General features: G+C 41.2%; 1 protein-coding gene across 9 annotated transcripts in view; it reads left to right on the forward strand.

Moving 5' to 3' along the window:
• Positions 1 to 25,971, forward strand: part of LOC137604280 (calcium/calmodulin-dependent protein kinase type II subunit gamma-like) — a 42,619-nt gene that overhangs the window by 5,026 nt on the left and 11,622 nt on the right. For 4 of the 9 annotated variants that reach the window (XM_068328335.1, XM_068328344.1, XM_068328338.1 and 1 more), the window contains exons 3-14: positions 14,195 to 14,254; positions 15,219 to 15,273; positions 15,662 to 15,727; positions 16,697 to 16,769; positions 20,268 to 20,370; positions 20,574 to 20,657; positions 20,769 to 20,863; positions 22,601 to 22,723; positions 22,858 to 22,941; positions 23,026 to 23,068; positions 23,827 to 23,886; positions 25,494 to 25,534. In XM_068328335.1, the coding sequence (XP_068184436.1) occupies positions 14,195 to 14,254; positions 15,219 to 15,273; positions 15,662 to 15,727; positions 16,697 to 16,769; positions 20,268 to 20,370; positions 20,574 to 20,657; positions 20,769 to 20,863; positions 22,601 to 22,723; positions 22,858 to 22,941; positions 23,026 to 23,068; positions 23,827 to 23,886; positions 25,494 to 25,534 (887 nt within the window). Of the gene's footprint in view, positions 1 to 10,482; positions 10,840 to 11,004; positions 11,114 to 14,194; positions 14,255 to 15,218; positions 15,274 to 15,661; positions 15,728 to 16,696; positions 16,770 to 20,267; positions 20,371 to 20,573; positions 20,658 to 20,768; positions 20,864 to 22,600; positions 22,724 to 22,857; positions 22,942 to 23,025; positions 23,069 to 23,826; positions 23,887 to 25,493; positions 25,535 to 25,971 lie in introns of those variants that run through there. The other 5 variants (XM_068328336.1, XM_068328337.1, XM_068328342.1 and 2 more) reach the window with 2 other exon arrangements.

Raw genomic sequence — 25,971 nt, forward strand, 5'->3', positions numbered from 1 at the left:
TGCGTCACACATTGTGTATGTGTCTGAAGCGAGTGTATTTTTACCTTCTTATTAAGTAAGGCCTTGATGATGTCAGCAAACAAGAGGGGGAAGAAGGGGGAGAGCCTTGCGGCACTTGGCCTACTCTTGAATTATTGAGGTGCAAGGCTGCTCTGCTCCTGCTGAACATGGACAAGAGCTGACGAGTGGACCCTCCACCTCTTTTTCTTTGCTTCTTTTCTTCATCCGCTCTTTTCACATGTGTATCAGTGCTCTCATTTGTCTCTTTTGCAGACTCTCCCTCCTTCTTCTTCCTCATTTCTTGTTTACAAAACTGGCGCATTTCAGGACAGGCAAGCGGACGATGTGTGTGTGTTCATATGTGTTTGCTCAGGCTTTTGGTGGGCTTCTAGTGCTGTCTCTGGAGACTGATTGGTGTAGGGCAGCGATACGTAGCAGTGCTGTGTGGTGAATGTTTAATGGATCATCTGTGAATATTTAATGGGGGGGTTTACATATGGAAAAAGAAAGAGGCATCTATGGAAATAGAGTGAGATGGTCAGGATCATATCCTCCGAAGCAGAAGTTTATTACAACATGTATGATGGAATGCCTCCACCAGTAAGCAAACCATCCTCTTTTCTCAATGTTTGAAATAAAACAGGGATTTTTGCGTGTGTGTGTGTGTGTGTGCGTGCGTGTGCGTGTGTGTGCGCACGCTCGTGCCTGTGTATGCTGAGGTTTAGTTTTTCCTGGACTCTTCTCCTGTCATATTCATCTTGCCCTCTTTTTCTCTCTTCATCTGCTCATCATTATCCCTCCTGTCCGAAGCATATGGCATCATGTGGGAGCCAACTTGAAGGAACGTATAAAAATTTCATTTGCTATACAGTGCTGGACGAGGACAGCGGACGCTGATTGATGTTGTAAATAATGAAAAATGCTACAGTTTCCTCAGGCCTAAGCTGACCTGTTCATATTTCATTAGATATGTGGGTTTTATTCCAACCTGGGTACGTTTAATGTGGTATGATCTGGGACGAAATGAGTTTCGAAATGCGATATGCTACTTCCTGTTTTAACTGCATTGAGCATTGACAAAAGATATATTTCCACAATGTTGTCCCGGTTTTACGAGACTCGACTCAGATTTAGTACGAGCTTCTTGTTCTGTTTTCCAGTAGAGGATAATTCCACCTCAATGTAGCTGGTTGTCATAGCAACTCAAAGACGGAAGGACTTACGAACAATTCAGCATATGAGCAAACTCTCAGAGCCAATTGTTTTCATAGGTTGAGGACTATATATACTGTGTGTATATATGTGTATACATGCTGTGTATATACAGTATATATGTATGTATATACTGTATGTATACTCCATGGTGCGCTGGCGTCGTGCCCGGAGTGTCTCCCGCCTCTCGCCTGTAAGTCAGCTGGGATTGGCTACAGCAACCTCTGTGACCCAAAAAAAAGCAGAAGCAGCAGTAAAGAAGATGAATCAATGAATGAATGAATATATACAGTATGTACATGTATTTTTATATATGACTGTATACTGTATGTATATATGTATGTATATACTGTGTATATCTGTACATACACACACACATTTACATTATATATGTGTGTGTGTATATGCAGACGTGCTTCTGTGCTTTTGCATTTGTGAGTGTGCGTGATCAAAATATCTCATCTTATTGTGCTCTCACCGAAGCTCTCATTTTTCTGTTTCATCGAACCTCCACCTCGTAAAAAGCATTCCTGACCACACATGCACAAATCCACTGCAAACTTCTTGAACTAAATTTTATTCTAATCCTCCTGTCTTTACAGATTTTTCTCTGGAAAAATAAAATTAAAAGGAATACATTTGTTGGAGTGGGTGGCACAGTGGTTAGGCTGCCGCCTCACAACACGGTGGACCCGGGTTCGAGTCCCGCTCTGTGCAGAGTTCACATGCTCTCCCCGTGTCTTCGTGGGTTCTCTCGGGGTTCTTCTGCTTCCTCCCACCTCCAAAAGCATGCGCTTCAGGTTGATTAGCCGTTCCAAATTGCCCGTAGAAATGAGTGTGTGTGTGTGTGTGTGTGTGTGTGTGTGTGTGCATGGTTGTATGTCTTTGTGTGTTGCTCCGTGGTGCACTGGTGTCGTGCCTGAAGTGTCCCCCGCCTCACGCCCTATGCTGCCGAGATAGGCTCCGGCTCCCCGTGACCCGTTGCGGCGGATACAGCAGTGGTAATCTGAAGATGACTGACTGACATTTGTTGGATTGCAAGTTATATCGAACTGGAAGAAAGTATTTAGTAATGTTATAGCTGGATTAATTTTCATGTGGATATCCCTGAATTTAAAAGCATGAAATAACTCATTCAATCAATTTAATTTGCTTTTAACGGTGCATATTATTTACTCAGCCTGTAGTCATTTTATATATCTGATTTCTTTGCACAAGGCTGTTGTTTTCCCAAGAGGACATAATAAACTCATTGTTGATCACTTATACACAGCTTATTATCCTTTATTTGGTATGCTTTGTCAGTAATATGTTTGATGTGAGCTCTATTGATATTAAACAGGCTTCTAGACAAGTTAAAAATGTTTGGTAATCTAAACTGAAAAAAACCCCACAATAATTATTTTTACATGTCAGCCTCCATCATTTAGTTGAAGTCGAAACCTGTTGACTGTAACAGTCAACAGGTTTCAACTTGATTGTATCCTCCAAGGTTACAATCACAACGGCCTTTGATAAAAGTAATCTAACAATAATGCCTTTCAGGCAAGTGCGGCCTTGACACACTTCATTATTGATGCAGGATTCTTAAACTCTTTAAAATGATGCACAACCTTTATTTGATCAACAATGAATTTTAATTAGGGCGGCACGGTGGCGCAGTGGTTAGCGCTGCCGCCTCACAACACTGCGGACCCAGGTTCGAGTCCCACTCTATGCGGAGTTCGCATGCTCTCCCCTTGTCTGCGTGGGTTCTGTCCGGGTTCTCCGGCTTCCTCCCACCTCCAAAAGCATGCGCTTCAGGTTGATTGGCCATTCCAAATTGCCCGTAGGAATGAATGAGTGTGTGTGTGCATGGTTGTATGTCTTTGTGTGTGGCTCTGCGTTGCACTGGCGTCGTGCCCAGAGTGTCTCACGCCCTATGCCGCCGAGATAGGCTCTGGCTCCCCGTGACTCGCTGTGGCGGATACAGCGGTGGTAATCTGAAGATGACTGACTGACTGAACTTTAATTACATTGTGAACTCCCAAAATGATGTAAGCACTTTTTCCTAATCCAATGTATGATGTCATGGAGGGACGGTGTCTGAATCATGACAAATTTGGTTTTTAAATGAAAAAAATAAACAGACTGTCATATAATTTTCTCCTCATTCAGTTGTAATTAGATAAATGTTGCTGCCTCTTAGCACTGACAAGCACAGTGGCCAGGCTTTGATCCACCGTGGCTTAATCAGAGAGGATAAGACAGATGTAGGAAAGATGATGATAAGGTTTGGTGTCAAAATAAATAAAATTGTACAGTTAATTACTCGGTGCATCTTGAAGTGTTCAGATTGTAATGGAAGTCAAGCCATCAAATGCCAGCAATGTTCAATAGCTGTATTAAAGATATTTATTGGCCTAAATGGAGACTGATATTTTAGAATTACTAAATTTGGACAGTTTTTCCCTTGCCCCAATTTCAGATGAAGTTTGAATAATCATTTTAAATTGTCTATGTTAAAAACAACACACCTCCTATGGAAAGTTTGACAGCGCGCAAAGCTCATTGTTTACACAAAGTAAGCTTCCATTCTGTCCAGTCAGACCTATACAAAATTTTTACACACACACACAGTAAACAGGTCTAATTCCACTAGCTCCAAAGTAAGTATTGAACATCCTTTCATTTTATTAAAGCAGTCCTTAAACCTAAAGACCTGCGTCAGCTGTCATTCTTTACACAGCTTCACGAGTTGCCTGACGCTTTTGTCGTGGTGTGGTTTTGTGTTTGTGTGCGTTTCTACCCTTGTGAACAAAAAGCCCCGGCAGTTTCTGCACACAGTGGAGGTCATTGTCTGTGCTCTCAGGGAATAACTAGAGATAAGGCAGTTTGCGTGCGTTTGTGTGTGTGGTTGTTTGTGTGTGTTTGATCAGGCCTCAGAGCTGCTCATTGTCAGGGTTGAAGCATGTCTCCCTACAACAGCCTCTCATCACTGATTACTTATTGCTAAGCCAGGATCAAGGCAGCACTCTAACACATCTAGGCTGGGCTGCCAGGCCCTGTTATTTATGTTGTGAAATAAAGATGCCAGCATTTGCATCTACGACTATCCTTTATGCCAATTACAGTGTCACCATCACATGTCTTTAAAGCAAAGTCCTCTAATCGATAGTTGCAAGATTCATCATTGGAAAAACTGATTCTGTAACTCAAATTCAAATTAAGGATTTCATATTTAACTAGCTTAAATTAATGATGGTGGATTGTTTTTTCCTTTTAATTGGCTGTCACATTGCCGAAAGGGAGACAGAAGTGATGCAAGCTAGCTGGCAGTTGTGGCATAGCATCACATCTGGAGGACGAAAACAACAACAATTTGACCGATATTTGTCATGGTTTTGCTCTTTTTAAGACCACAATTACAGTATTTTCCGCACCAAAAGGACTATAAGGCGCACCTTCAATGAATGATGTATTTTCAAACTTTTTTTCATATATTAGGCTCACTAGATTATAAGGCACATCTGATTATAAGGCGCACATTCAATGAATGACCTATTTTAGAACACCTTTTCATATGTAAGACGCACTGGATTATAAGGCGCACTGTCAGTTTATGAGAAAATTAAAGGCTTTTAGGTGTGCCTTATAGTGCGGAAAATACTGTAAAATATTTTATGATGGCTAACATTTAACACAAGTGTTTTAAATGGAAATTGATGATACTGCATTTTGCTGATGAATTCATCCCGTCAGTCTTCCCACCTAAAGTTTCTTTTTTGTAAGGAAAGTCCTACTGAATAAAGCAGTTCTAAACATCATGGGTTTACAGCAATAAAGACGTCACTGTCTTCTTCTTTTCCTTTCGGCTTTTCCCTTCAGGGGTCGCCACAGCGAATCAATTGTTTCCATCTAACCCTGTTTTCTGCATCCTCTTCTCTCACACCAACTACCTTCATGTCCTCTTTCACTACATCCATAAACCTCCTCTTTGGTCTTCCCCTAGGCCAAAGGACTACATCACGTCTACGTCCCAAAGAGAACCTCAGCATCTTCATCTCTGCTACCTCCAGCTCTGCCTCCTGTATTTTCCTCAGTGACACTGTCTCTAGACCAAACAACATCGCTGGTCTCACCACAGTTTTGTACACCTTTCATTTTAGCTGAAACTCTTCTGTCACAACTGACACTTTTCTCCACCCATTCCATCCTGCCTGTACACGCTTCTTCACCTCTTTTCCACACTCTCCATTGCTCTGGACTGTTGACCCTAAGTACTTAAAATCCTCCACCTTCCTGATCTCTTCTCCCTGTAACCTCACTCTTCCACTTGGGTCCTTCTCATTCACACACATGTACTCTGTCTTACTGCGGCTAACCTTCATTCCTCTCCTTCCAGGACAAACCTCCCCCTCTCTAGCTTCTCCTCCACCTGTTCCCTGCTCTCACTGCAGATCACCATGTCATCTGCAAACATCATAGTCTATGGAGATTCCTATCTAACCTCGTCTGTCAGCCTGTCGATCACCATAGCGAACAAGAAGGGGCTCAGAGCTGATCCCTGATGCAGTCCCACCTCCACCTTGAACTCCTCTGTCACACCTACATCACACCTCACCACTGTCTTACAGTCCTCATACATGTCCTGCACCGTTCTAACATACTTCTCCGCCACTCCAGACTTCCTCATACAATACAACAGTTCCTCTCTGGGCACCCTGTCATCAGCTTTCTGCAGATCTACAAAAACACAATGCAGCTCCGTTTGGCCTTCTCTGTACTTCTCTATCAACATCCTCAAAGCAAATACTGCATCTGTAGTACTCTTTTTTGGCATGAAACCATACTGCTGCTCACAAATGCTCACTTCTGCCCTTAGTCTAGCTTCAACTACTCTTTCCCATAACTTCATTGTATGGCTCATCAGCTTTATTCCTCTGTAGTTGCCATAACTCTGCACGTCTCCCTTGTTCTTAAAAATGGGCAACAGCACACTTCTCCTCCATTCCTCGGGCATCTTGTCACTATCTAAGATCCCATTGAACAACCCAGTCAGAAACTCTACTGCCACCTCTCCTAGACACTTCCATACCTCCACAGGTATATCATCAGGACCGACTGACTTTCCACTCTTCAATGCCCTCCTCACTTCATCCTGACTAATCTTTGCTACTTCCTGGTCCACAGCAGTCATCTCTTCTAGTCTTTGTTCTCTCTCATTTTCCACGTTCATCAACTCTTCAAACTACTCTTTCCATCTTCCCATCACACTACTGGCACCTGTCAATACTTCCATCCCTATCCTTAATCACCCTAACCTGCTGCACGTCCTTCCCATCTCTATCTCTCTGTCTTGCCAACCTGTATAGATCAGTCTCTCACTCCTTACTGTCCAACCTAGCATACAAGTCATCATGAGCCCCTTGTTTGGCCTTTGCTACCTCTACCTTCACCTTACGCTGCATCTTAGTGTCCCACTTCTTCTTAGCTAACCTCTTTCTCTGTATATACTCCTGTACCTCCTCATCCCACCACTAAGTCTCCTTATCTACTTTCCTTCGGAATGACACACCAAGTACTCTCCTACCTGTCTCCCTGATCACATTAGCTGTAGTTGTCCAGTCATCTGGAAGCACCTCCTTACCAACCAGAGTCTGTCTTAACTCCTTCCTAAAAGTCATGCAACACTCAGCTTCCACCATTTTGTCTTCTGCTCTGCCTTTGCCCTTTTCATCTTCCTCACCACCAAAGTCATCCTACACACCACCATCCTATGCTGTTTGGCTACACTCTCGCCTACCACTACTTTGCAGTCACTGATCTCCTTCAGATTACACCGTCTACACAAGATGTAGTCTACCTGTGTGCTCCTACCACTACTCGTATAGGTCACCCTATGTTCCTGCCTCTTCTGGAAGAAAGTATTCACTACAGCCGTTTCCATGCTTTTTGCAAAGTCAACTACCATCTGTCCTTCTGTGTTCCTGGATACCAAACCTGCCCATCACCTCCTCATCACCTCTATTTCCTGCACCAACATGTCCATTGAAGTCTGGACCAATGATAACTCTCTCACTTCTAGGTATGCTCTGCATTACTTCATCAAAGTCCAACCAGGATTTCTCCTTCTCCTCCAGCTCACATCCTACCTGTGGAGCATACCCAGTAACAACGTTGAACATCACACCTTCGATTTCTAGCTTCAGACTCATCACTCTGACACTCTTTTTACCTCCAGGACATTCCTAACAAACTCCTTCTTCAAGATAACTCTTACTCCATTTCTCTTCCTATCTACACCATTATAGAACAACTTGAACCCTGCTCCTCAACTTCCAGCCTTGCTACCTTTCCACCTGGTCTCCTGGACACACAGTATGTCTACCTTCCTTCTCTGCATCATGTCAACCAACTCTCTACCTTTTCCTGTCATAGTTCCAACATTCAATGTTCCTACTCTGTGTCCTATACTCTTGGCGTTCCTCTTCACTCTCTTCCTACGATCACACTTTCCTCCTCTCTTTCCTCGACGAACAGTAGTCCAATTTCCACCGGCACCCTGTAGGTCAACAGCAACAATGGCAGTGGTTGTTAACGCGGGCCTCGACTGATCCGGTATGGAAGTCATAGGTTTGATTTGCATGTTTGATTTGGCAACAGTTTTACGCCGGATGCCCTTTCTGACGCAACCCTCTGTATTTATCCGGGCTTGGGACAGGCACAATAAGACACTGGCTTGTGTCCTCTTGTGGTTACAATAAAGATGTCACTGTAAACCTGAAAATACTTCTCAATTTGCTAAAAATAAAAGAAACACAAATTCAACGTCTAAAATCATGGCCAGATTTATCATCCACTAAACTCTATAACTTGATTTAAACTTTTAAACATTGAAATGGAGATTTAACCTCACGATATACTGTATTTGCATTTGAGATAATGAGGAAGAACACATGTGGCTCCTGCTTATATTTATCAGTACTTTTGGGGATGTCAGCAATTTTTCCGACGTCTTTCTCTTGCACAAATATCTGTTCTAATCCATCATTTTAAAAGAACAGTGACCCCAGTCTAAGAGCATTACTCTGGGGTGACTGGACAAACATGATGAAATCATGATGCAAGAGTAATGCTAAGGATTTTCTCGGTTTAAATGTGATGAATAATGGAGGTTAAAACGGATTCTGACAGTCACAGAACACCTTCATAGAAGACAGTTTTGTAGGGGTAGCAGTGTTTTGTATAGCTGCTGTTCTCCACTCAGCCACGTCTGTAACTCCTCACCATCAGCCTCACCTGTTCTTGAGTGTAATAGAGCATCTGCAGGTAACATTTCCATACAGGTGTTCAGTTTAAATAGGTTTATTTTAGTTTCTGCGTTAATGGCTGATATTTTGAGGCTTGGCTTGGCAGAAAAGCGCAGTTTCATCATAGAATTATCTGCTTCTTTTAATAAAAAAACCCCACACTATGATTCACTAGATTCATTTTGGCAAAAGATACTAAAGTTAAGCCAAGTCAACCACATTAAGGTGCTGAGTAAATATAAGAATGAATTAAATTACTGAGGTACAAAGTTTTATCCCTAAGTTTAACAATATTTTGAGTGAGCTGAAGCTTGGATCTGTGCTTCGTCTGTCACGTTTTATAACAGAGATTCAGACTGTTGGTTGAACAAGATGGCATTGAATGACCTCACTTTGTGCTTTATTATTGCTAATAATTGCCAGATAGGTAAATGGTTTCATCAGTACTGTGTTTATTGTCAGTACTATATGCATTTTATTCTTTGAACCCAGTAAGCAAAAGGAATTTTGGTTGAGTTTCTAGAATTCATGGTGGTTATGGCTAAAATGTCCTAAAAAGCATGAAATGAAAAGAACCGAGAGAGAAAATCATGACTTGAAATGTGGAACCACCTGACAGAGTTTAGAATTAGTCCCCTCCAGCTCTGTCTGTGCACTCCAGCATAAATCTTGATTATGCCATAACAACATTGACATAACCCACGGTACCTGGTGTGCCCTCATGTCAGCAGTAAATCCACTGTTTGTATGTGTGTGTGTGTGTGTGTGTGTGTGTGTGTGCGTGTGTGTGCGTGTGTGCGTGTGTGTGTGTGTGTGTGCTGCTGTAAACAAGGGTGTATGCCTGTTGCTGTTCACTTCTGTGGTGAGAGTTATTAACTATAAACACAGTCAGTCCTGCAGAGAAGGACTGCACTTCAGAAGATGCCAAACTGTTGTTCTTACCCTTTTTTCTCTTGTTCAAACGAGCGTGATAGTCCTGTCAGATGGCCGGGCTGACCTTTTTTGTCGGACAGTTTCACTTGGACTGATTAACAGTTGAATTCATGATCACCTGGGGATGACTTGTAGTGCCTTAGTCAGGGCTTGAAATTGCACCCATTTTGGTCGCATATGCACCCAAATTTTTAGCAGTGTGACTATTAAATATATTTGGGAGCACCGGTGCGACCAGGGAAAAAAATGTAGTGCGCCTTTTTTTGTGAGACCGTGCTCCTGTGGTCCTGCCAGGAAACAATGAGAGCGCAACTGCGGCGGCTCTCCTGGGTGAAGGAGAGAGGCGCGGAACGGAGATGGATGGAGCGGTCTCTATTGCTCCGTCACTGCCTTGCTTTTGGGTAGGTGCTCCTAAAGTCTTTGCTGGTGCTACTAACTTCTAAATTTGGGAACACCAGTGCTACCAAGAAAAAAAGTTAATTTCGAGCGCTGCGTAGTCATTCTTTCATTTTTCATCTGGCGCTGATATTAAGTCTGTACTTCACTTAGACTGCTGCCATTCCCATCTGTCTCAGATGTGTTTGTCACTAAAAGCGAAAGACAAACCAAAGGGGTATGACGAACATAAAAGCTCACAAACATCTACTATTCTGTGCATGTTTGCGCGCTGACCTTGATCTTTGTTTAACCTGACTGTGCTTCTAGCTTGACACTTCTTTTGTTTTTCTTAGATTGGTTGTAGCAGAACTTCAGGTCTGCATCTCAGGGGCCAGGTAGAGCAGAACTGGGGTGTCTGTTTGATTTGCATACCGCAGAGATTGGATTAAAAAAGATTCTCCTCAGGGATGGGTAAAGGGAGAAGGGGCAATTCATTATCTCTATTTTTCAGTTACTTTATCCCTTTACATCTTTATGCTGTCAGGTTTAAGTAGGTGACATGAGCAGAACACAGGCCCACTAACACCAACCTGTCCTTTCACAGCAGCAGGACATTTGACTGGAGTTACTTGTTGATGGATGGGGTTCTAACAAGAAGAAGAAAGAAAGAAAGTCCATCGTTACACTCTATACTATACTTTTTTGCATCTGGTTACATTTCAGTTAGTCATGCATACACACATAGTTGAATACAGGCCCCTGAACACAACACAGTAGGGGCCTGTAAGCATGCAACTAGTAAAATCACATCACACAAAGAACAGTAGCGGGTGGCTGGGAGGTGAGCTGACACTTACCACCGTCAGCTCATACTCCGAGGGATGTCCTGGCGGGAGCGGAATTCGAACCACCGATGGCTGACTCTCTCATCTCTTGCTGCACTTCCACCTGTCATTCTCTGTGTCTGTTTCACATCTGGTTTCTGTGTGTGTCCCCCTCTGATAGGTGATCCAGGGCAGACCAGGTCAGTGCAATTCAGGGGTGTAAGCCGGAGGATTGGATCTATTAATAGTCTTGTCTGCCTTGAGTGGCATTGACTTCAAGTCTGTCATTTTTTCTGTTTCTGTGAAGTCTGTCATTCATTTATCTTGTATCAGTTGGACATCCTTTTATGCTGTCTTACCCTCAGATAAAAAGACATTACCCTGCAGTGTAGAACAAGCCCTACTCAACTGTAATGAAGTGTCTTCCAGATGCCCAGAGACACGGTCATAACCTCTTCTGTATAAGACATGAAGGTAGGACAGCTCACCAGACGTATCACTGAAAAAGTGAATACTAAACCAGCAATAGCCCAATAAGAAGTGATGGACTGCCCCACCCTGGTCAAGCATAGATAATGATGAAGAATCTGAATCATCATGCCTGTCTGGTGCAGCTCAGAAACTCACAATGTCACAGCTGCATAGACTATTGGCATGCACACGAATCCCATCAAAAGCCTCTGTAGAACATAAAGAAAAGAAAGTGACTTTAGAACATGCTAGCGGGAATATTTACATAGTAGTATCATTTCAGTAGTTTCTGTTTGAGTGGATGTTATCCCTGACCACACCCAGTTTTCCCCAGAGGGTTTTGAGGACTCGTCAGAATCAGACAATCCAAAAAACATTTGTGAGCAGCAGCAATTAGCAATAAGGCTGAGTGACATGCTTTTAGTTGTGCTCACAGCTCTATTTTCATTGACTGGGGCCCTGCTAAAGGCTTCAAATGGAATCATTAGGTTGTCTAATGGTTTTGCTCAAATGAAAAAAGACATGTACAACAAAACAAACGCACACACACTCATACACAATCCCACTGCCAAGTAAATGCATGTGGATGAATTTAATATGACATGTAACTTACATATTTAATGACTGGATGTCTCGCAGTCTAGCCTACAGTTTCCAACATTGATGCTGTGTGGATCTTAATGCATTCAGATTGCGTGCATGAGATTGATGCTCAGACTAAATGTTTTCAGATGGAACTGATTCTTTTAGCTGACCTTTTCTTCGTTTGATTGTTGGTTTGTTGGTTGGTTGGTAGGAATACACCAAAATTTCACATGGGTTCTCATGAGAGTTTGTGAGAGTAGATCATTAGAACGTGGTTAATCCACTGTTTCTGAACATAGCTATTTTCAGTACTCAATACTATACTACTGATATACTAAATGGTACCATTCCCCATCTTTATTTAGGAAATCCTGAATGTTTGGAGGATGTCCTTGTGTGGCTCTGTTAATTCTACTGTTGAACTTCTTTACCCAGAGAACATCCAGGCTGTCTTTTGTTGCCCCGTCCCAACATTTTTCAGGCTCTGTTTTATTAATGTTTTACAGGGTGCCCTTGTTATCTGTGCAGTCTTATCAAGGTTGTATAAATGAACATCTACGTCACACAGCCGTCTCGATTGTGAGGCATGGATGTGTTCATGCGTGTGAACATTATCCTTCCTTCCCTACAGACCTTCTGAAGGACGACATTCAAGTGTTTGTAGCTTTGACCTCTTTCATTAGAAATCATGTTCACTTACTTCAGTAAGCAAACAACCAGGACTGAACTAATGTGTCAATATTATGGATTCAAGTTTTTGTGATATACTAAATACTTGGTTAACATAATACTGAGAGCTATGGAAATTTAGTTGGGTTAGATGTGTGCAACTACCATGGAACAATAGCTACTGTGCATTGGTGGCTCCAGACTAAAACAAATGAGAAACTGTTCTATGTGTTCTTGTTACGTTTAATCAACAACTCATTATGCTAATATCCTGCCATGCTTAGGACGCAGGTTGCCAGGTTGGCTCTAATCAGCAGATGAAGAATGGTACATGGCAACTATGATCTTTTGTTGCCTGTGTTCCGTCTCTGATTATCCCTGAGGGGACAGAGTTGCAGATTGACTCACTGACTATTTAAAGATCAGCTGGTACAGTTTTAGCTGCCAAACCCATAACAGCGTATTGCTTCTTCTCATAAAACATGTTTGTGTAGTGTTGTGTTGCCAAAGTAATGAAATCTTTTACATTTTCTGCAAAAGGCTTTTCATGGTGTAAAAATATATCGTGGACCGGGAATATGGTGCAGCTGGAAGTAGAAGAAGAAGCCATGTGGATTCACCGTCTTTGTCAGTGGTTGTGGAATGAAATTGTCTTTTTTCCACCCATCCGTCCATTTATCACAGTCTGGTAAAGTCAGGTGCACTAAAGAGTTGTGCGTCCTTCATAACTGAAGGTGGTCTTCCATGTTTTTTACGAGACCCTTTTTCAAGAGCCTTTGTTTTTTCTCTGCTCAGTTTAAATCTGTGTTCATTATCTCACCTTTTTATTGAAACGTTTTAGTTTCTTAGTTTCTCTCTTTTCAGAATTCAAGTAGTCAGAATAGCTTGTTTTGGCTTTGAGCAGAAGAATGTGGAATGTCTGTAGAGAGCTTACATTTTTAATGCTTTCAACACATTGGTCCAGATTAGTGTGTGCGGTCCTAACTATGCATGCTTGACAAAAGAGCTTGACTTCTGAGTTGTTCGGGATAGTTCCTCTGGATTGGAGGACTGGTCAAGGTGGAGGAAGGTGAGCTGTTTCTCCCCCAAACAATGAATGGACTACAGAAGAAAAAGTCACACACTTTTTATTTAGAATCGTATGTTTTTGCTAATGGATATCTCACCATGGCTCTGTCCAAAATCTTGGATGGACCCTGCATTGTTCTGTGTCTTTATTATCATGCCCACACACACGTCCAAAAGCAAGTACAGCATCGTAACACACTCATATCAGCAGTCCATCTGTCCCAGCGGCAGCAGCCGCTGATGGGTGGCAGAATGACCTCTGACACCGTCCAGGAGGTGTCATCCACCGTACTGTATCTGGCCTGCAACTAATCTGCCTGCCCTGCTTAGCGCACACAAGACACACACACACACAGACACACACACACACACACACACACACACACACACACACACACATCCACATATCCACACATCCTCTCTTCATCATTAAAATCATGACTCTGATCATATTAAGGCCAGACCCACAACACTAATTTCAGTAAGTGCAAAAAGCAGGGGCATGACTGTCTCTCTCTCTCTGTCTGTCTCTCTTAGCCTAGATTGTCTGTCTGTCTGTATTTTGCCTCTTCAACTCTCAAACTGTTCCACTCTCCCCTCTGGTCCTGTTCAACTTTATATCCGTCAAAATAAGCGTGTAATTTATTATTCTTCATTATTATTTATTCGCACTATATCTGTTCATGATGTTGAAAAATCACTGTCACAAGTGTCCTCGTACACGTAATACACTGGAGTTCCTCTTTGCTCTTCCCTCATCAGATCACCAGAAACTGGAGCGGGAGGCCAGAATTTGTCGTCTGCTGAAACATCCAAACATAGGTGAGTCATCTTTGGGAGTCAGTTGGCTATCAGACGTTTATTATTGCTGATCATAAAAAAAAAGATTCTTAGACGTAAAAGGTGTGATGGATTTTAATCTGAGTTTGTAGCCTTGATCTGCGGGCTTTGTTGAAACTGGACTTACTGTGTTATTGTGCCAGTCTCACAGACCTCACAGCTGTATTTGGAATAAAACCTTTTATTTTATTAATTCATCTGTTTCTTGCTTTTTGTCTGACCTTCATAAAAGCTGTGTTGAAATGCCAAAAATTGTACTGTCATACTTAATGAATGTGATAAATCACTTTTATTAGACCACAGAGAGGTCGAAGTCTACGTTCACCTCATGAAATAACTGGTTTAAAACTCCAAAACCATAAATTTCAATAACCTCAACTAAGACCAGGCAGATTTATCGTAGCTTTAAACGAACATCCATCACAAACATAAAGCACATCGAAAATCTTGCAGCTGTGACCTGAAACTCACCCATAGAGAACTCTTGAAGATGTCAGCAGTTCAAAATCCCATCATAAAATAACATAATTTCTCATAAGATTAGAATCAAATTGATAAAAGAAAGCTAAGTGTGCTTTTTGCTCACTGTTGCTTAAATATGAACAAAAACAGCCCACCCTTCCACTTACATTTAGCTTTCCTTTTGTTGTTTGTGGAGGAAATTACTTGTGCCACTTTTTTTTCCTGATGACCCAAACAAAGCAACCCTTTGTTATCTAAAAGCTCATTCCTGCTTCATGCTTTAGAAGTTGATTGTAGTATCAAGTAGTGGATAATTTCAGATGGCAGGAATGACTATTGATCTGCACTATATCCAGTACCTGTATCTTACAAGTAATATTTATTCACTGACATGCTGAAATAAACATTTCTGTAAGGTGATGTTTCCATTCAGTGGTTAATTTATGACCTCACATCTGACTGAAGTTTATTTTTGTCTCACTAGTGCGGCTCCATGACAGCATCTCAGAGGAAGGCTTTCATTACCTGGTGTTTGATCTGTAAGTAAATCAAACAGGCGCACAGGTTGCAGGTTCAGGCTGAAGGTTTGCTCCAGGGTGAATTCCTTCACCTTAGCTACAAGTAATCTACGACTCCATGAGTTTCATCAGAGTATCAGGCTGTATTCTAAGCTGCCACGATTGAATTGTGTGTAGCAATACAACATGTGTTTTCATCTGTAGAAGAACAGCTGTGTAACATTTATTGCATCTAATGTGAATTGATTTCCCCTGAAAATAAGGGGCGTTTGTTAAATATTTTATATTAAAATTTATATAAATATTAAATACCATTTTATGTTAGTTACATTTTCTTGTAGTCAATGTGTCTTCAGTTGTGTCCACCTTGCTCCACAATCTAAACTTGGCTTGGCTTTTGTGTTTGCAGCGTGACTGGAGGAGAACTGTTTGAGGATATTGTTGCCAGAGAGTATTACAGCGAGGCAGATGCCAGGTACCGTGTGTTATGCTTATTATGTCGCACATGAAACGTCCTGCTTGGCAATTTTTCTGTCCATTAGCTGCCATGGAAAATTCATTCATTCCTTCATGAATGAATGAATGTATGAATTTTCCATGATAACCAAGTAAAAATGAGGATATGAAGAAAAATAATACTTTGAAAGTTTGTTTCATTTTCATTTTTGCCTGTTCAATTCTCCTTTTTTTGGCTTTTTGTTTTGGTTTATTTACAATATCACAATACAGAGAAATTAAGCAACACTACAGATGCAAATCTAATCCTTCTAGAAGCCCTTCTTCCTAAGGTTGACATTTGAATCCAGGGTGTTTAGCTTTGCCGACCCCAGACATATCATCTTAAAACATTTTAAGAGACAATTTATGGCCATTACGCACATCCATTTAAAATAAGTAGCAGGAATGCAGCTTAAGATATTTCAAATTTTAAAATTTTTAAAGGAATAAGGAACACTGTTGAACAAATGACAATTTGTGGCAAATGAATCAGAGAAAGTACAACACTGCATTCTCCTGCCTTCACCTCAGCTGATGTCACATAGTTTAAAAAGAAAGGACCATCAAGACCAGAGAAAAAGAGGAAATGATTTCATGTTGCAAATCATAGATGGTTTGGTGATTCATGAAGGTCACTAAAACTCCACTTAGCACAATGAGTTTGCATCCATGTCTGTATTCAAAAGCATTTAAAGGGGGAAAGTGCTACCGTGCAAAGTGCAAAAGTGCTACCGTCATAGAGAAGGAGAAGATGTAATATATGGAGCTAAAGCATTCTCAGATGATCTCAGAGGGCTTTCACATCTTTGTGCTCAGTTCACATTCACAAAGGACACTGTGTTGATTTATTTTTCTTCTTCAGTTCCTACTCCACTGTCTAAAGTAGCTGTTGCGGTTTGACAGACTGGTCTCTCCTCTGTTTCTCATCCCTCTTTGTCTCCTCCAGCCACTGCATCAATCAGATCCTTGAGAGCGTCAGTCACATCCACCAGCATGACATAGTGCACAGGGACCTCAAGGTAAGCTAATCATACGGTGGTGATGAACGTTTGGTTGTACTGATTAACATATTGTGCAAAAATCAGTTAAATTTACCTTTTTTTGTGAATGAAGGTGAACAGTAAGGGATCACAATATATCTAAACACACACACATTCACAAACTCAGACATCTGGCTGTGTTATTAAAACCTATTTAAGGGACTAGCGTCATCTCCTCTCTCTTCACCTGCTTTCTCCCCTCTTTATTTCTCTGTTCTCTTCTTTCTCTATTCTTATTTGTCCTCTCTTCTGTCTACTCTTTGTCCCTCTCTGTATTTTGCTGCGTTGCTGAGGAGTGACGAAAGCAGACCGGTTGCTATTAATAGCGGGTCGGTGGGTGAGATTATGGCCAGTGATGATTTCCCCCACAAGCAAAGACCGTTCACCCCGTCCAGGAACCAAAAGTGGTCTGGCCTCTATATCAACGTCATTTGACTTTAATCATGTTTGTTTCCATTTCTATTTTCAGATTTATAATATTTTATTCCATGATATGTAGTAACTTTTAAAATCTATTTTAATATTAAATTGACTGTAATTGACTGGTGTAACGTTCCACGTCATTAACATGCACATGGACGTTGTAATAAAAGTAATGGTTTTAGACAGACGATAATGATAATTCAGAGCAGAGAACAGAAATTAATTTCATTAATTGGTAACGTACAACTGTCTGCATATACTCAGACCTCATCTACTGTATGTTGCATTAGCATTTACAAGCGCAGTATCATAGTTGAGACTTTAAATTTTAAGTACATATAGAAGATGCATGGCGCAGTCACCCTCTGAACAGCATTTTGTTGATTCAATGGTCAAGGCAGTACTCCTGCAGTGATCGTCCCTCTTGAAGAAGAGGGCTAAATGCAAAGATCTGCAAAGCCTGGATAGAAAGGAGCCCTAGTGCAGAAAAGGTGAAATTAAAGAGAGGACATGGAAAAAAAACTCATAGAACAAGACAGGTCCAACCAGGTGTAGGATGTAAATGAGTGAGAGTGTGAAAAGACCTGAATGATATTATGAGAAGAAGACAAAAACAACAGTGTGGCCAAGCTAGATCTGAGAGTCAGAGAAGCCGTCACAAACAAATGCATCACAAAGGCAGACATCCCATAATGACTCATCAAGGATCTGACATGATCCACACCCACTGGCTAATTCAGCTACCCTGACCCATCCAGACGGAAACCAACCTGACCACCGCCTGAACTGACTGCAAGACAGCCCACTTCACACACCGCCTGGAGTACTAATACAAAGCTGTGCATTGTGTTTGTATTGACAGTTAATACACACGAGGGTATGGACAGAAAGCACCAAGAGCGATACCAGCTGTGCACTGCATGCTACTGTCCATGTTGACACCACATGAAGCAGGGGATTTGTTTTTTCTGTAGTTTCATCTGAAGGCACTGAAACACTGATAATTGTACCTCAATAGGTAAAAGTGAACAATATAATTCTGAAGAAGTAGAGTTTAAATATTAAAGATATTAGATTGAACTTAGTTGACCTGTTGTTGCCTGGCATGAATTTGTTTGTGCCTCTTGATCTGGCCCTCAATAATGTTGCATATATGCTGTGTATGTAAATATATTTAATATAAGATGGATGGATAGACACCATATAATATACATATAAATCTTTAACTGAAACATTTAAAGAATATATTTTTTCAGTCCTCAAAGACATTTGTTAGAATTATTTTTTGTTAAACTGTCCAGTCAATCATCATCAACAGCCATGTGTAACTAGGCAGTAAAGCAGCCGAAGGTGTCGCTGTAAAAACACCAGTGACGCCAGCAAAGTGTGTCATGGAGAGCGGTGACATCACAAACACACTCTTTATGTTTTTGCCTTCCTGTCATCTTGGGAGGGCCGCTCGCTGAAGGGAAAACAAGAATTAGAGAGAAAAGAGTTGAATGCTGTTGGCTGGTGGGAGGCTGGGTTACCATGGTAACTGTGGGGCGAGGTCACCCGGCTGCTGCAGCTCCAGCATAGGGAGCACTATGCCACCTCCCCTCTATCTGTCTCTATCGGTTTATCGCTCTCTTCTTCTGTTGCTTTCACTCCAGCTCTCTGCCTGTGAGCAGACTCCCCCCTTCTCTCACTTCACCTTTGGGGGAGGAATGAACAACTATTGTATATGATGGTCATAGTCAACTCGATGGAGAGAGAGAACAAGACTGACCGTAGAGAACAAGCAGATCCAGAGCACAGAGACGGTTGCCTCAGATATCCTCTGACTGTCTGTCTGAGGTGATGTTGTGTGCGTGGTGAACCACTGCAGGGCTACCTTCCAGTGTTCTTGCTCATGAGACATTATTTATGCTATAAGATTGTACCTGTTACCAGTGGAGAGGCTAGCTAGCATGAGCTTGGACACAACAGTTTGCTGCTTCACCCTCATATTGCACATTGACCCTCTGTAGTCTCCTTTTGACAGAAAACATGCAAGGGCAGGATCAACTAACCCCATCCTCAGTTTTACTCAAGCTTGCATGTTTTAGGTCAAGAACAGGAACATCAAGTCAAGTTTTACATTGAAAAGCAGTCATAAAGTGAAAAATCATGACTTGAAGCATGGGTGTGGAAAAGTTGTTCAGCTCGGCGCTTTTTATTGCCATTGGTTTTTACTTTCAACTCTTCGTCACCATTTAGATGAATGTTTTCTGTCACAAAAGTCCAGACTTCTCCATTAATAAAAGTACCAAGCTGTTTGATCCGTTGAAACGTGAAGCTGCTATCATAATGCTGAGAAATCCAGTCCTGCTTGTACCCAACAGTGAGCAATGCTTTTTCCCATTATTCATCTGCAAAGAAAATGTGTGTCCAGAGGCTTTACCACAGGCAGGTTGAGATTGCAGGAATTGTGTGAGGAGGCTTTTCAGCTTCTTTTTTTGAGAAAAATGTCCTACTAGGTGTTAATAATCAGGAATTAAGGTCTGTCGGCCGGGTCAGAATCTCTTTCAGCCAGGATTTTGCTTGATCATTCATTGGATACCAATCAACTTTTAACTACCACAGAGAAAACAGAGTAACAGGTCACAGAGAGAGAACAAAAGTGGACATTAAGGTCGATTTTACTTCAGATGACCACTGAACTCCCATAAGAACAGAACAACCAATCAACCGTATGTGTTGATGAATGACCAAAGACAAGCGTATTTCAGTCTGATTACACTTAAGCTACTGTGTCTCCTCATTTTCTCCTTCTGTTAATGTATCCCTTAAATGAGAAGAAATAAAATATCAATAAAAAAGTAGTTCTTTTGCATGATGCAGTGAAATTCTGTGACAGCTGACTGAAAGGATTTCCTTTGGGGTACATGCCAAATGCTTGATTACTGCTGTAGATGTCGTCTGGCTCTTGCAGGTCATCCAGTCATGCAGACAGGACATTTCTGGAAGGAGGCCACACTCGTATCTTTATTACCCTTAATGAAATGTTTTAACTTGCTTGTCTTTGTCCTGCAGCCAGAGAACCTGCTCCTGGCCAGTAAGATGAAGGGAGCAGCAGTGAAGCTAGCAGACTTTGGCCTGGCCATCGAGGTACAGGGGGACCAACAAGCATGGTTTGGTAAGAAATAAATAAATTCAAGATTGATTTCTATTTTCTTTGTATTTACAACAGAAAGAAAACCACCATAAAGGCTTTAGAGAATGATCACATTTGTAGTGGATTTGTCTTGATTTATAGCCCAGCTGAAATCAGTAAACAGAAAACTGTATATTTTTTGATTTTTAAAAAAAATAAAAATAGATTTATTTGTATTGTCATAGGTTTTGCAGGAACCCCTGGATACCTGTCCCCAGAGGTGTTGAGGAAGGACCCGTATGGAAAACCGGTGGACATATGGGCCTGTGGTCAGTTAGTCTGATTCACCTTCTCTGTTCTAACCATCAGGAAAACAATGCCTGAAGAAGCATTTAATTTTTAGTTTGAGCACAATAAATGGATTTATTTTGGTGTGTAAGGTGTGATCCTGTACATCTTACTGGTGGGCTACCCTCCTTTCTGGGACGAGGACCAACACAAGTTGTACCAACAAATCAAAGCTGGCGCATACGACGTGAGTATTTCTGGCTGTGTGTGATGACCTTTGGCTTTATCTGCACTTGTGAGCTGCATGTCTGCTGTTTGAGGGTAATATACAATATACTATATATATCAGCACTAATGCTGTCTGGATAACATCATGCTCAGTCTGCTGCTAGCTTTTTTTTCCTTTTTCCTCTTATGCTACGTCATGTTGACTTTGCTGTTTTGCTGATACTTCCAAATGAACAATGAAAAAATAAAAAGGAAAGTATGAAATTGATAGTAAAAATGGAATATTACATAAGGTTTTTCACTTTAAATGAATTAATTAAAAACTTCACTGCTGAAAGTCATTGGGTTGCAATAAAATTCCATTAAAAGCTTGGCTCCGTCTGTTGCTGAGGTAAGTGAAGGCTACTGTTTGAGAATATCATCCTTTATTAATGTGAAGATATTGATTGGTCCAGTTTTAATAGACACTCTGATAAGTGGAGCTCGTATTCATAGACTGAGATAGGCTGAGTCTCCATCTGTGATGATTAAACATGAAATCAAAGACATATATTTAATCATAATTTATCTTATTAAAGAGGAACATAAACAGTCTGAACACATATTCAGTTCACTTCTCGTCAATACCACACAAATTCTATTGTAGAAGTCGTTTAGAAATTAAATTGAAATTTTGTACTTTGTTGCTGCTCATTATTGTTTGATTTTCATCTTGCTATGTAGGAAGGTGCTACACTATAAGAATCCAATAAACACTTATCAGATCTTGCCTTTGTTTGCTGGGAGATAGGAATTTATTACCAGTATTAATTTCCATAATTGGAACCAACCACATTTAATGAATGTGCATAATATGAGATTGATATGAAGTGACTGTGACAAGCGCTTGTAATGATTTGCATCATTGCTGTCATGCAGATGCATCAAATTTTGTTCTTTCTTTTTTTTCTGTCAGTAATTGATACCTGACATTTTATGTTTAAAGTTGATGTGTTGTGTTAATGTTTTAGAATGAACATGTTTGATGGTTCATCCACCTACCTAGACGGAGGCACACGACTACACCTGAAGCGCTTCATGCTAAGACATGTCAACAAAGCGAAGCAACTAATATTGCACATGTTCAGATAATATACATAATTAATGTAAATACTTAAAAACATTCCATTTAAAGGAATTAAAGGAAGTAATGTGACAATGTCCAAACTGAGACATATTTTATATGTTTCAGTTTGGACATATAAAATATGTCCAAACCAAAACATATTTTATATTTAAAAAAAAAAACGTTTCCAGATAATCGTTTGTTTGACACAGAGGCCAGATTTAAGTTGTGACAACATGAGCTGCAGTTTGTGAATTGGTGGATTTAATATGCATGCATTCAAAGTCTGGGTTATTAAGCATCATATTTTTTATTTTTAGCCTAATGATTAGTGCATTAAGAACATGAAGTAATGTAATGAGCTCAATCAATCATTCTCAAAATAACAATGGTGGGGGGGGCACTGAGTCAGGGTGCGGATACAGTGGTTTGTGGTGTTGCAGTGAAATGCACTCAACTATACATTAATAAAAGAAAGTTCATCATCAGCATAAACGTTCCACTTTAAATTCAAGCCTAATGCGTCTGAACAGACAGAAACACCTTGGAAACTGGTGGTAAAATGGATGGATCAATAATTCAGAATACAGTGTATGACTACATACAATAAAAGGTATAAATGTTAAACATTCCTCTTCATCTCTGTTTCAGTTTCCTTCTCCAGAGTGGGACACAGTCACCCCGGAGGCCAAGAATCTGATCAATCAGATGTTAACAATTAACCCTGCCAAAAGGATCACCGCTGATCAGGCCCTCAAGCATCCCTGGGTCTGCGTAAGTCACACTTTTCATCCTCATTGGTTGAAACCTTGCATATCTCAGTCTCAGGAGCGAACCGGTGCTGAGATTACATGACCTCATATTGACGTACCGTATATCCACAATGTTGTTTCCACTTCTAAATACAGCAACGCTCCACTGTGGCCTCCATGATGCACCGCCAAGAGACTGTGGAGTGTCTGCGTAAATTCAACGCCAGGAGGAAACTTAAAGTGAGAATCAGCACACATACACACACACACACACACACACACACAACATGAACTTTTATAATATTGACATTCGTGTCTTCATAGGGAGCCATCCTCACAACGATGCTGGTGTCCAGGAACTTTTCAGGTAAGCTTTGCCAGTGACATCACTTTTCAAGCCAGGTTGATTGGCTCATAGACTTCAAATGGGACTCCCTCCTGTCGATTATATTTGAATGAAGACAAAAAAGCAACTGGATTAAGAGAAAAAGGGCAGTTTTGCGACAGAACACATCTGTTTTGTGGTGTCTAATAATAATGAAATATCAACACTTTTCTGATCTCTTATAGAGGCCCAATTCTAGGTCCAGCTGTTGTGCTGCTATTTTAATATCCCTTGTCCTTCTGAATCCAGTCCTCTTGCATATTTTTTTATTACTGTTCACATTTGTCAACTTCAGCTTGGGTTTCCTCCTGAAAGCAGTTTTAATCACTGAAAACACAGTGAACTCTTGATTGAATGCATTATGTACAGGATTGATAGTAGCCTAACAAGCTAATGCATTGATGCCTTTGTCATATGCTTTTATGTCCCATGCTAATTACACGTACTGGTCAGGACCGCTCTTTCGGAGAAAGCAGAGGGTCTCAATATGTGACTTGTGTGATACATAACTTGTTTATAAAGTTAATGTCCATTGGGATCAGTTTAATAATTTGGGACACAGGTAGTATGAGAATTCCGATCTGCTGCTTTATACCCTAAAAGAAACACACGTTCTAGACCTTGTGTTGTTATTTTTGTCAAGTGGGTGGAAGTTTATTACACTTTAAAAAAGGCTGTCAGGTTTAGTGAGGCCCCTGTCCCAGCTTTACCTCCACACTGAATCCATCTCTGTCCAATAGTGGGACGGCAGCATACCAGCCCTGCTGCTACCACCAGCACAGCCGCAATGGCACAGGAAGGTACGTCTGCTGGAGGGGATGTTGGAATTGTACTCTGCCAACTTCATATTCAGGCTATTGGCATGTGGCCTTGACTGCTTGAATCCCTCCACCTGCTGCCTGCTGCTACTGCACACTGATGAGCCTCTTTTGAATGGTCATCATTGTACAGGGGCGTCTCTCACACACATGTAAAGATGTAAATGAAAACTTCTATTGAACCTTAGCTCTTGATCTTCCTCGTGCCGCTGCTTGTGTCGTTCCTGGACTGACTTTTGAATCTCCCATGTTTAAACACTGCAGCCGTTAAAGCGACGGCTGCTGCGATCCTATGAACTCCCATCCACTGCAGCTGCTTTAACACAACTGGTTCTGGCTGCACATATGACATTTCCCCCGTTTAGTGTAACTACTTCAGTCTTCTAGTTTGGCCTCCTTTGTATTGGTTTGTATTCGCAGTCTTCGGCTGATGCCCAGTCGATGCCTGCCTGTGCTCGCTGCAACCGATCATCTGCATGGCTCTGGCATTAAGGGCCAGCCAAGCATGTGTATGAGCACACAGTGCAGTACAGTATGGCATCCTGCATGGGAAGCTGGATGAACAGAATGCTCAGTGTCCTCTGTTATATTTCTTTGTCTCCTCCCCCCACCCGCCTGCTGTTGTCCTTATGTGAACAGACAAAACCACAAGAAACCAAAGGGTGCCAGTGTTCAGGGCTGCTAGGATCTGTATCTGAACCCACCTCCCCTCAGACTATTTAATGCTAAAGGGGGAGGGTTGTGTGAAGCTTTATGAAAAGACCAATGTCTCCACTCGGTCTCGTAACATTTAGGAATCTCCTCCTCTGCACATTTAAGATGGAGACTCTGAAGTGGATGATGCATGACTGGTGTGTTATTCAGCCAGTGTCGTTGCATGAAGCCTCCACCTCTGTGAAAATGATTACAGAATGCCTTTTTCTGTTCGATGAACACCTGACAGGTGTTTGTGCCTGCTGATGTCATCTTCAGTCCTCTGTTCAGATTGAAGATGCAGATATTAAACACTGTTTACTGTCCTCTTGCTCTCTTCATTCCCCTCATTTCTCCTAAATGAATGGCAGGTAAGGGAGGATCAGTGTTTTATGCAGTCGGAACGTGTGTCCTTGTTTATTTGCATGCATGTTGGGCAGTTTTAATCAGGAACCTGTTAAGCTGTATTTGTTGGTTTCACATCCATTTAAATCTGGTTTTAACTGCGGTTAGGTTTTCAGCTGTGTGTTCATATTTGTGTCACTGTTGTCAAGCTTTAGGCAAAGTATTGAATTAACCGGCAGGAACGAGACGGCACAATGACCTCAAAATGTATAGCGTCAACTTTAGTAGCATTTTGATGTGTGTGCCACAGGTGATACGTCATGTGTTATAACCCCATCTGTCCACCTCTAGCTTGTTACTACCCATTCTATAGATGTGACTCATCAATCATGAATTATGCCTGTTCATACCATGACTTGGAAGTCATTTGTTTTTGTAGTCATAAATGCAACATTCCACCGATTGTCACCAGACCTGATTCCCCTTCATTTGATCATCTTGTTCCATCTGGACTGTGTGATTTCAACCTTTTCTTTCCGTCTTTCTTTCAGCGTGTAAAACTCTACTGAACAAAAAGTCTGACGGTGTGAAGGTAAGCTGTCTGACCCACACGTGTTTTATTGAGACTCTATTGTTTCTGTCTTACTCTTCCTATCTTCTGCTGTCTCCCTTTTGGTTTGTCGTCCTAACTGATGATCGTATAATTCGTTCTTCAAGTTAGATTCTGTTAAAGTTTTTCCTCTCAAAGATTTTCAATTTAGGGAAATTAGTTAGTCCAGAAAACACAAGAACTGCTTGGTGGTGAATAATCAGGAACTGGGAGTGCAAGTACAGATTGGAGATTCAAGAAAAAGAATTAAAAACCAAAACATTGTTTTTTTAAGCTTAGCTTCCCAGTGATTTGTGCTAATATCGCTTTCTGTTTTGATAGACAGTCAGTGTCAGTGCATTCAGTGAAGCGTCATGATCAACGAGAGCCCCAATAAATGTTCCATGACATACAGCAACTTAAACAACAGTAAAAACCCA

The sequence above is a fragment of the Antennarius striatus genome, chromosome 11 (assembly GCF_040054535.1).
Source record: "Antennarius striatus isolate MH-2024 chromosome 11, ASM4005453v1, whole genome shotgun sequence".
In the NCBI taxonomy this organism is placed as follows: Eukaryota; Metazoa; Chordata; class Actinopteri; order Lophiiformes; family Antennariidae; genus Antennarius; species Antennarius striatus.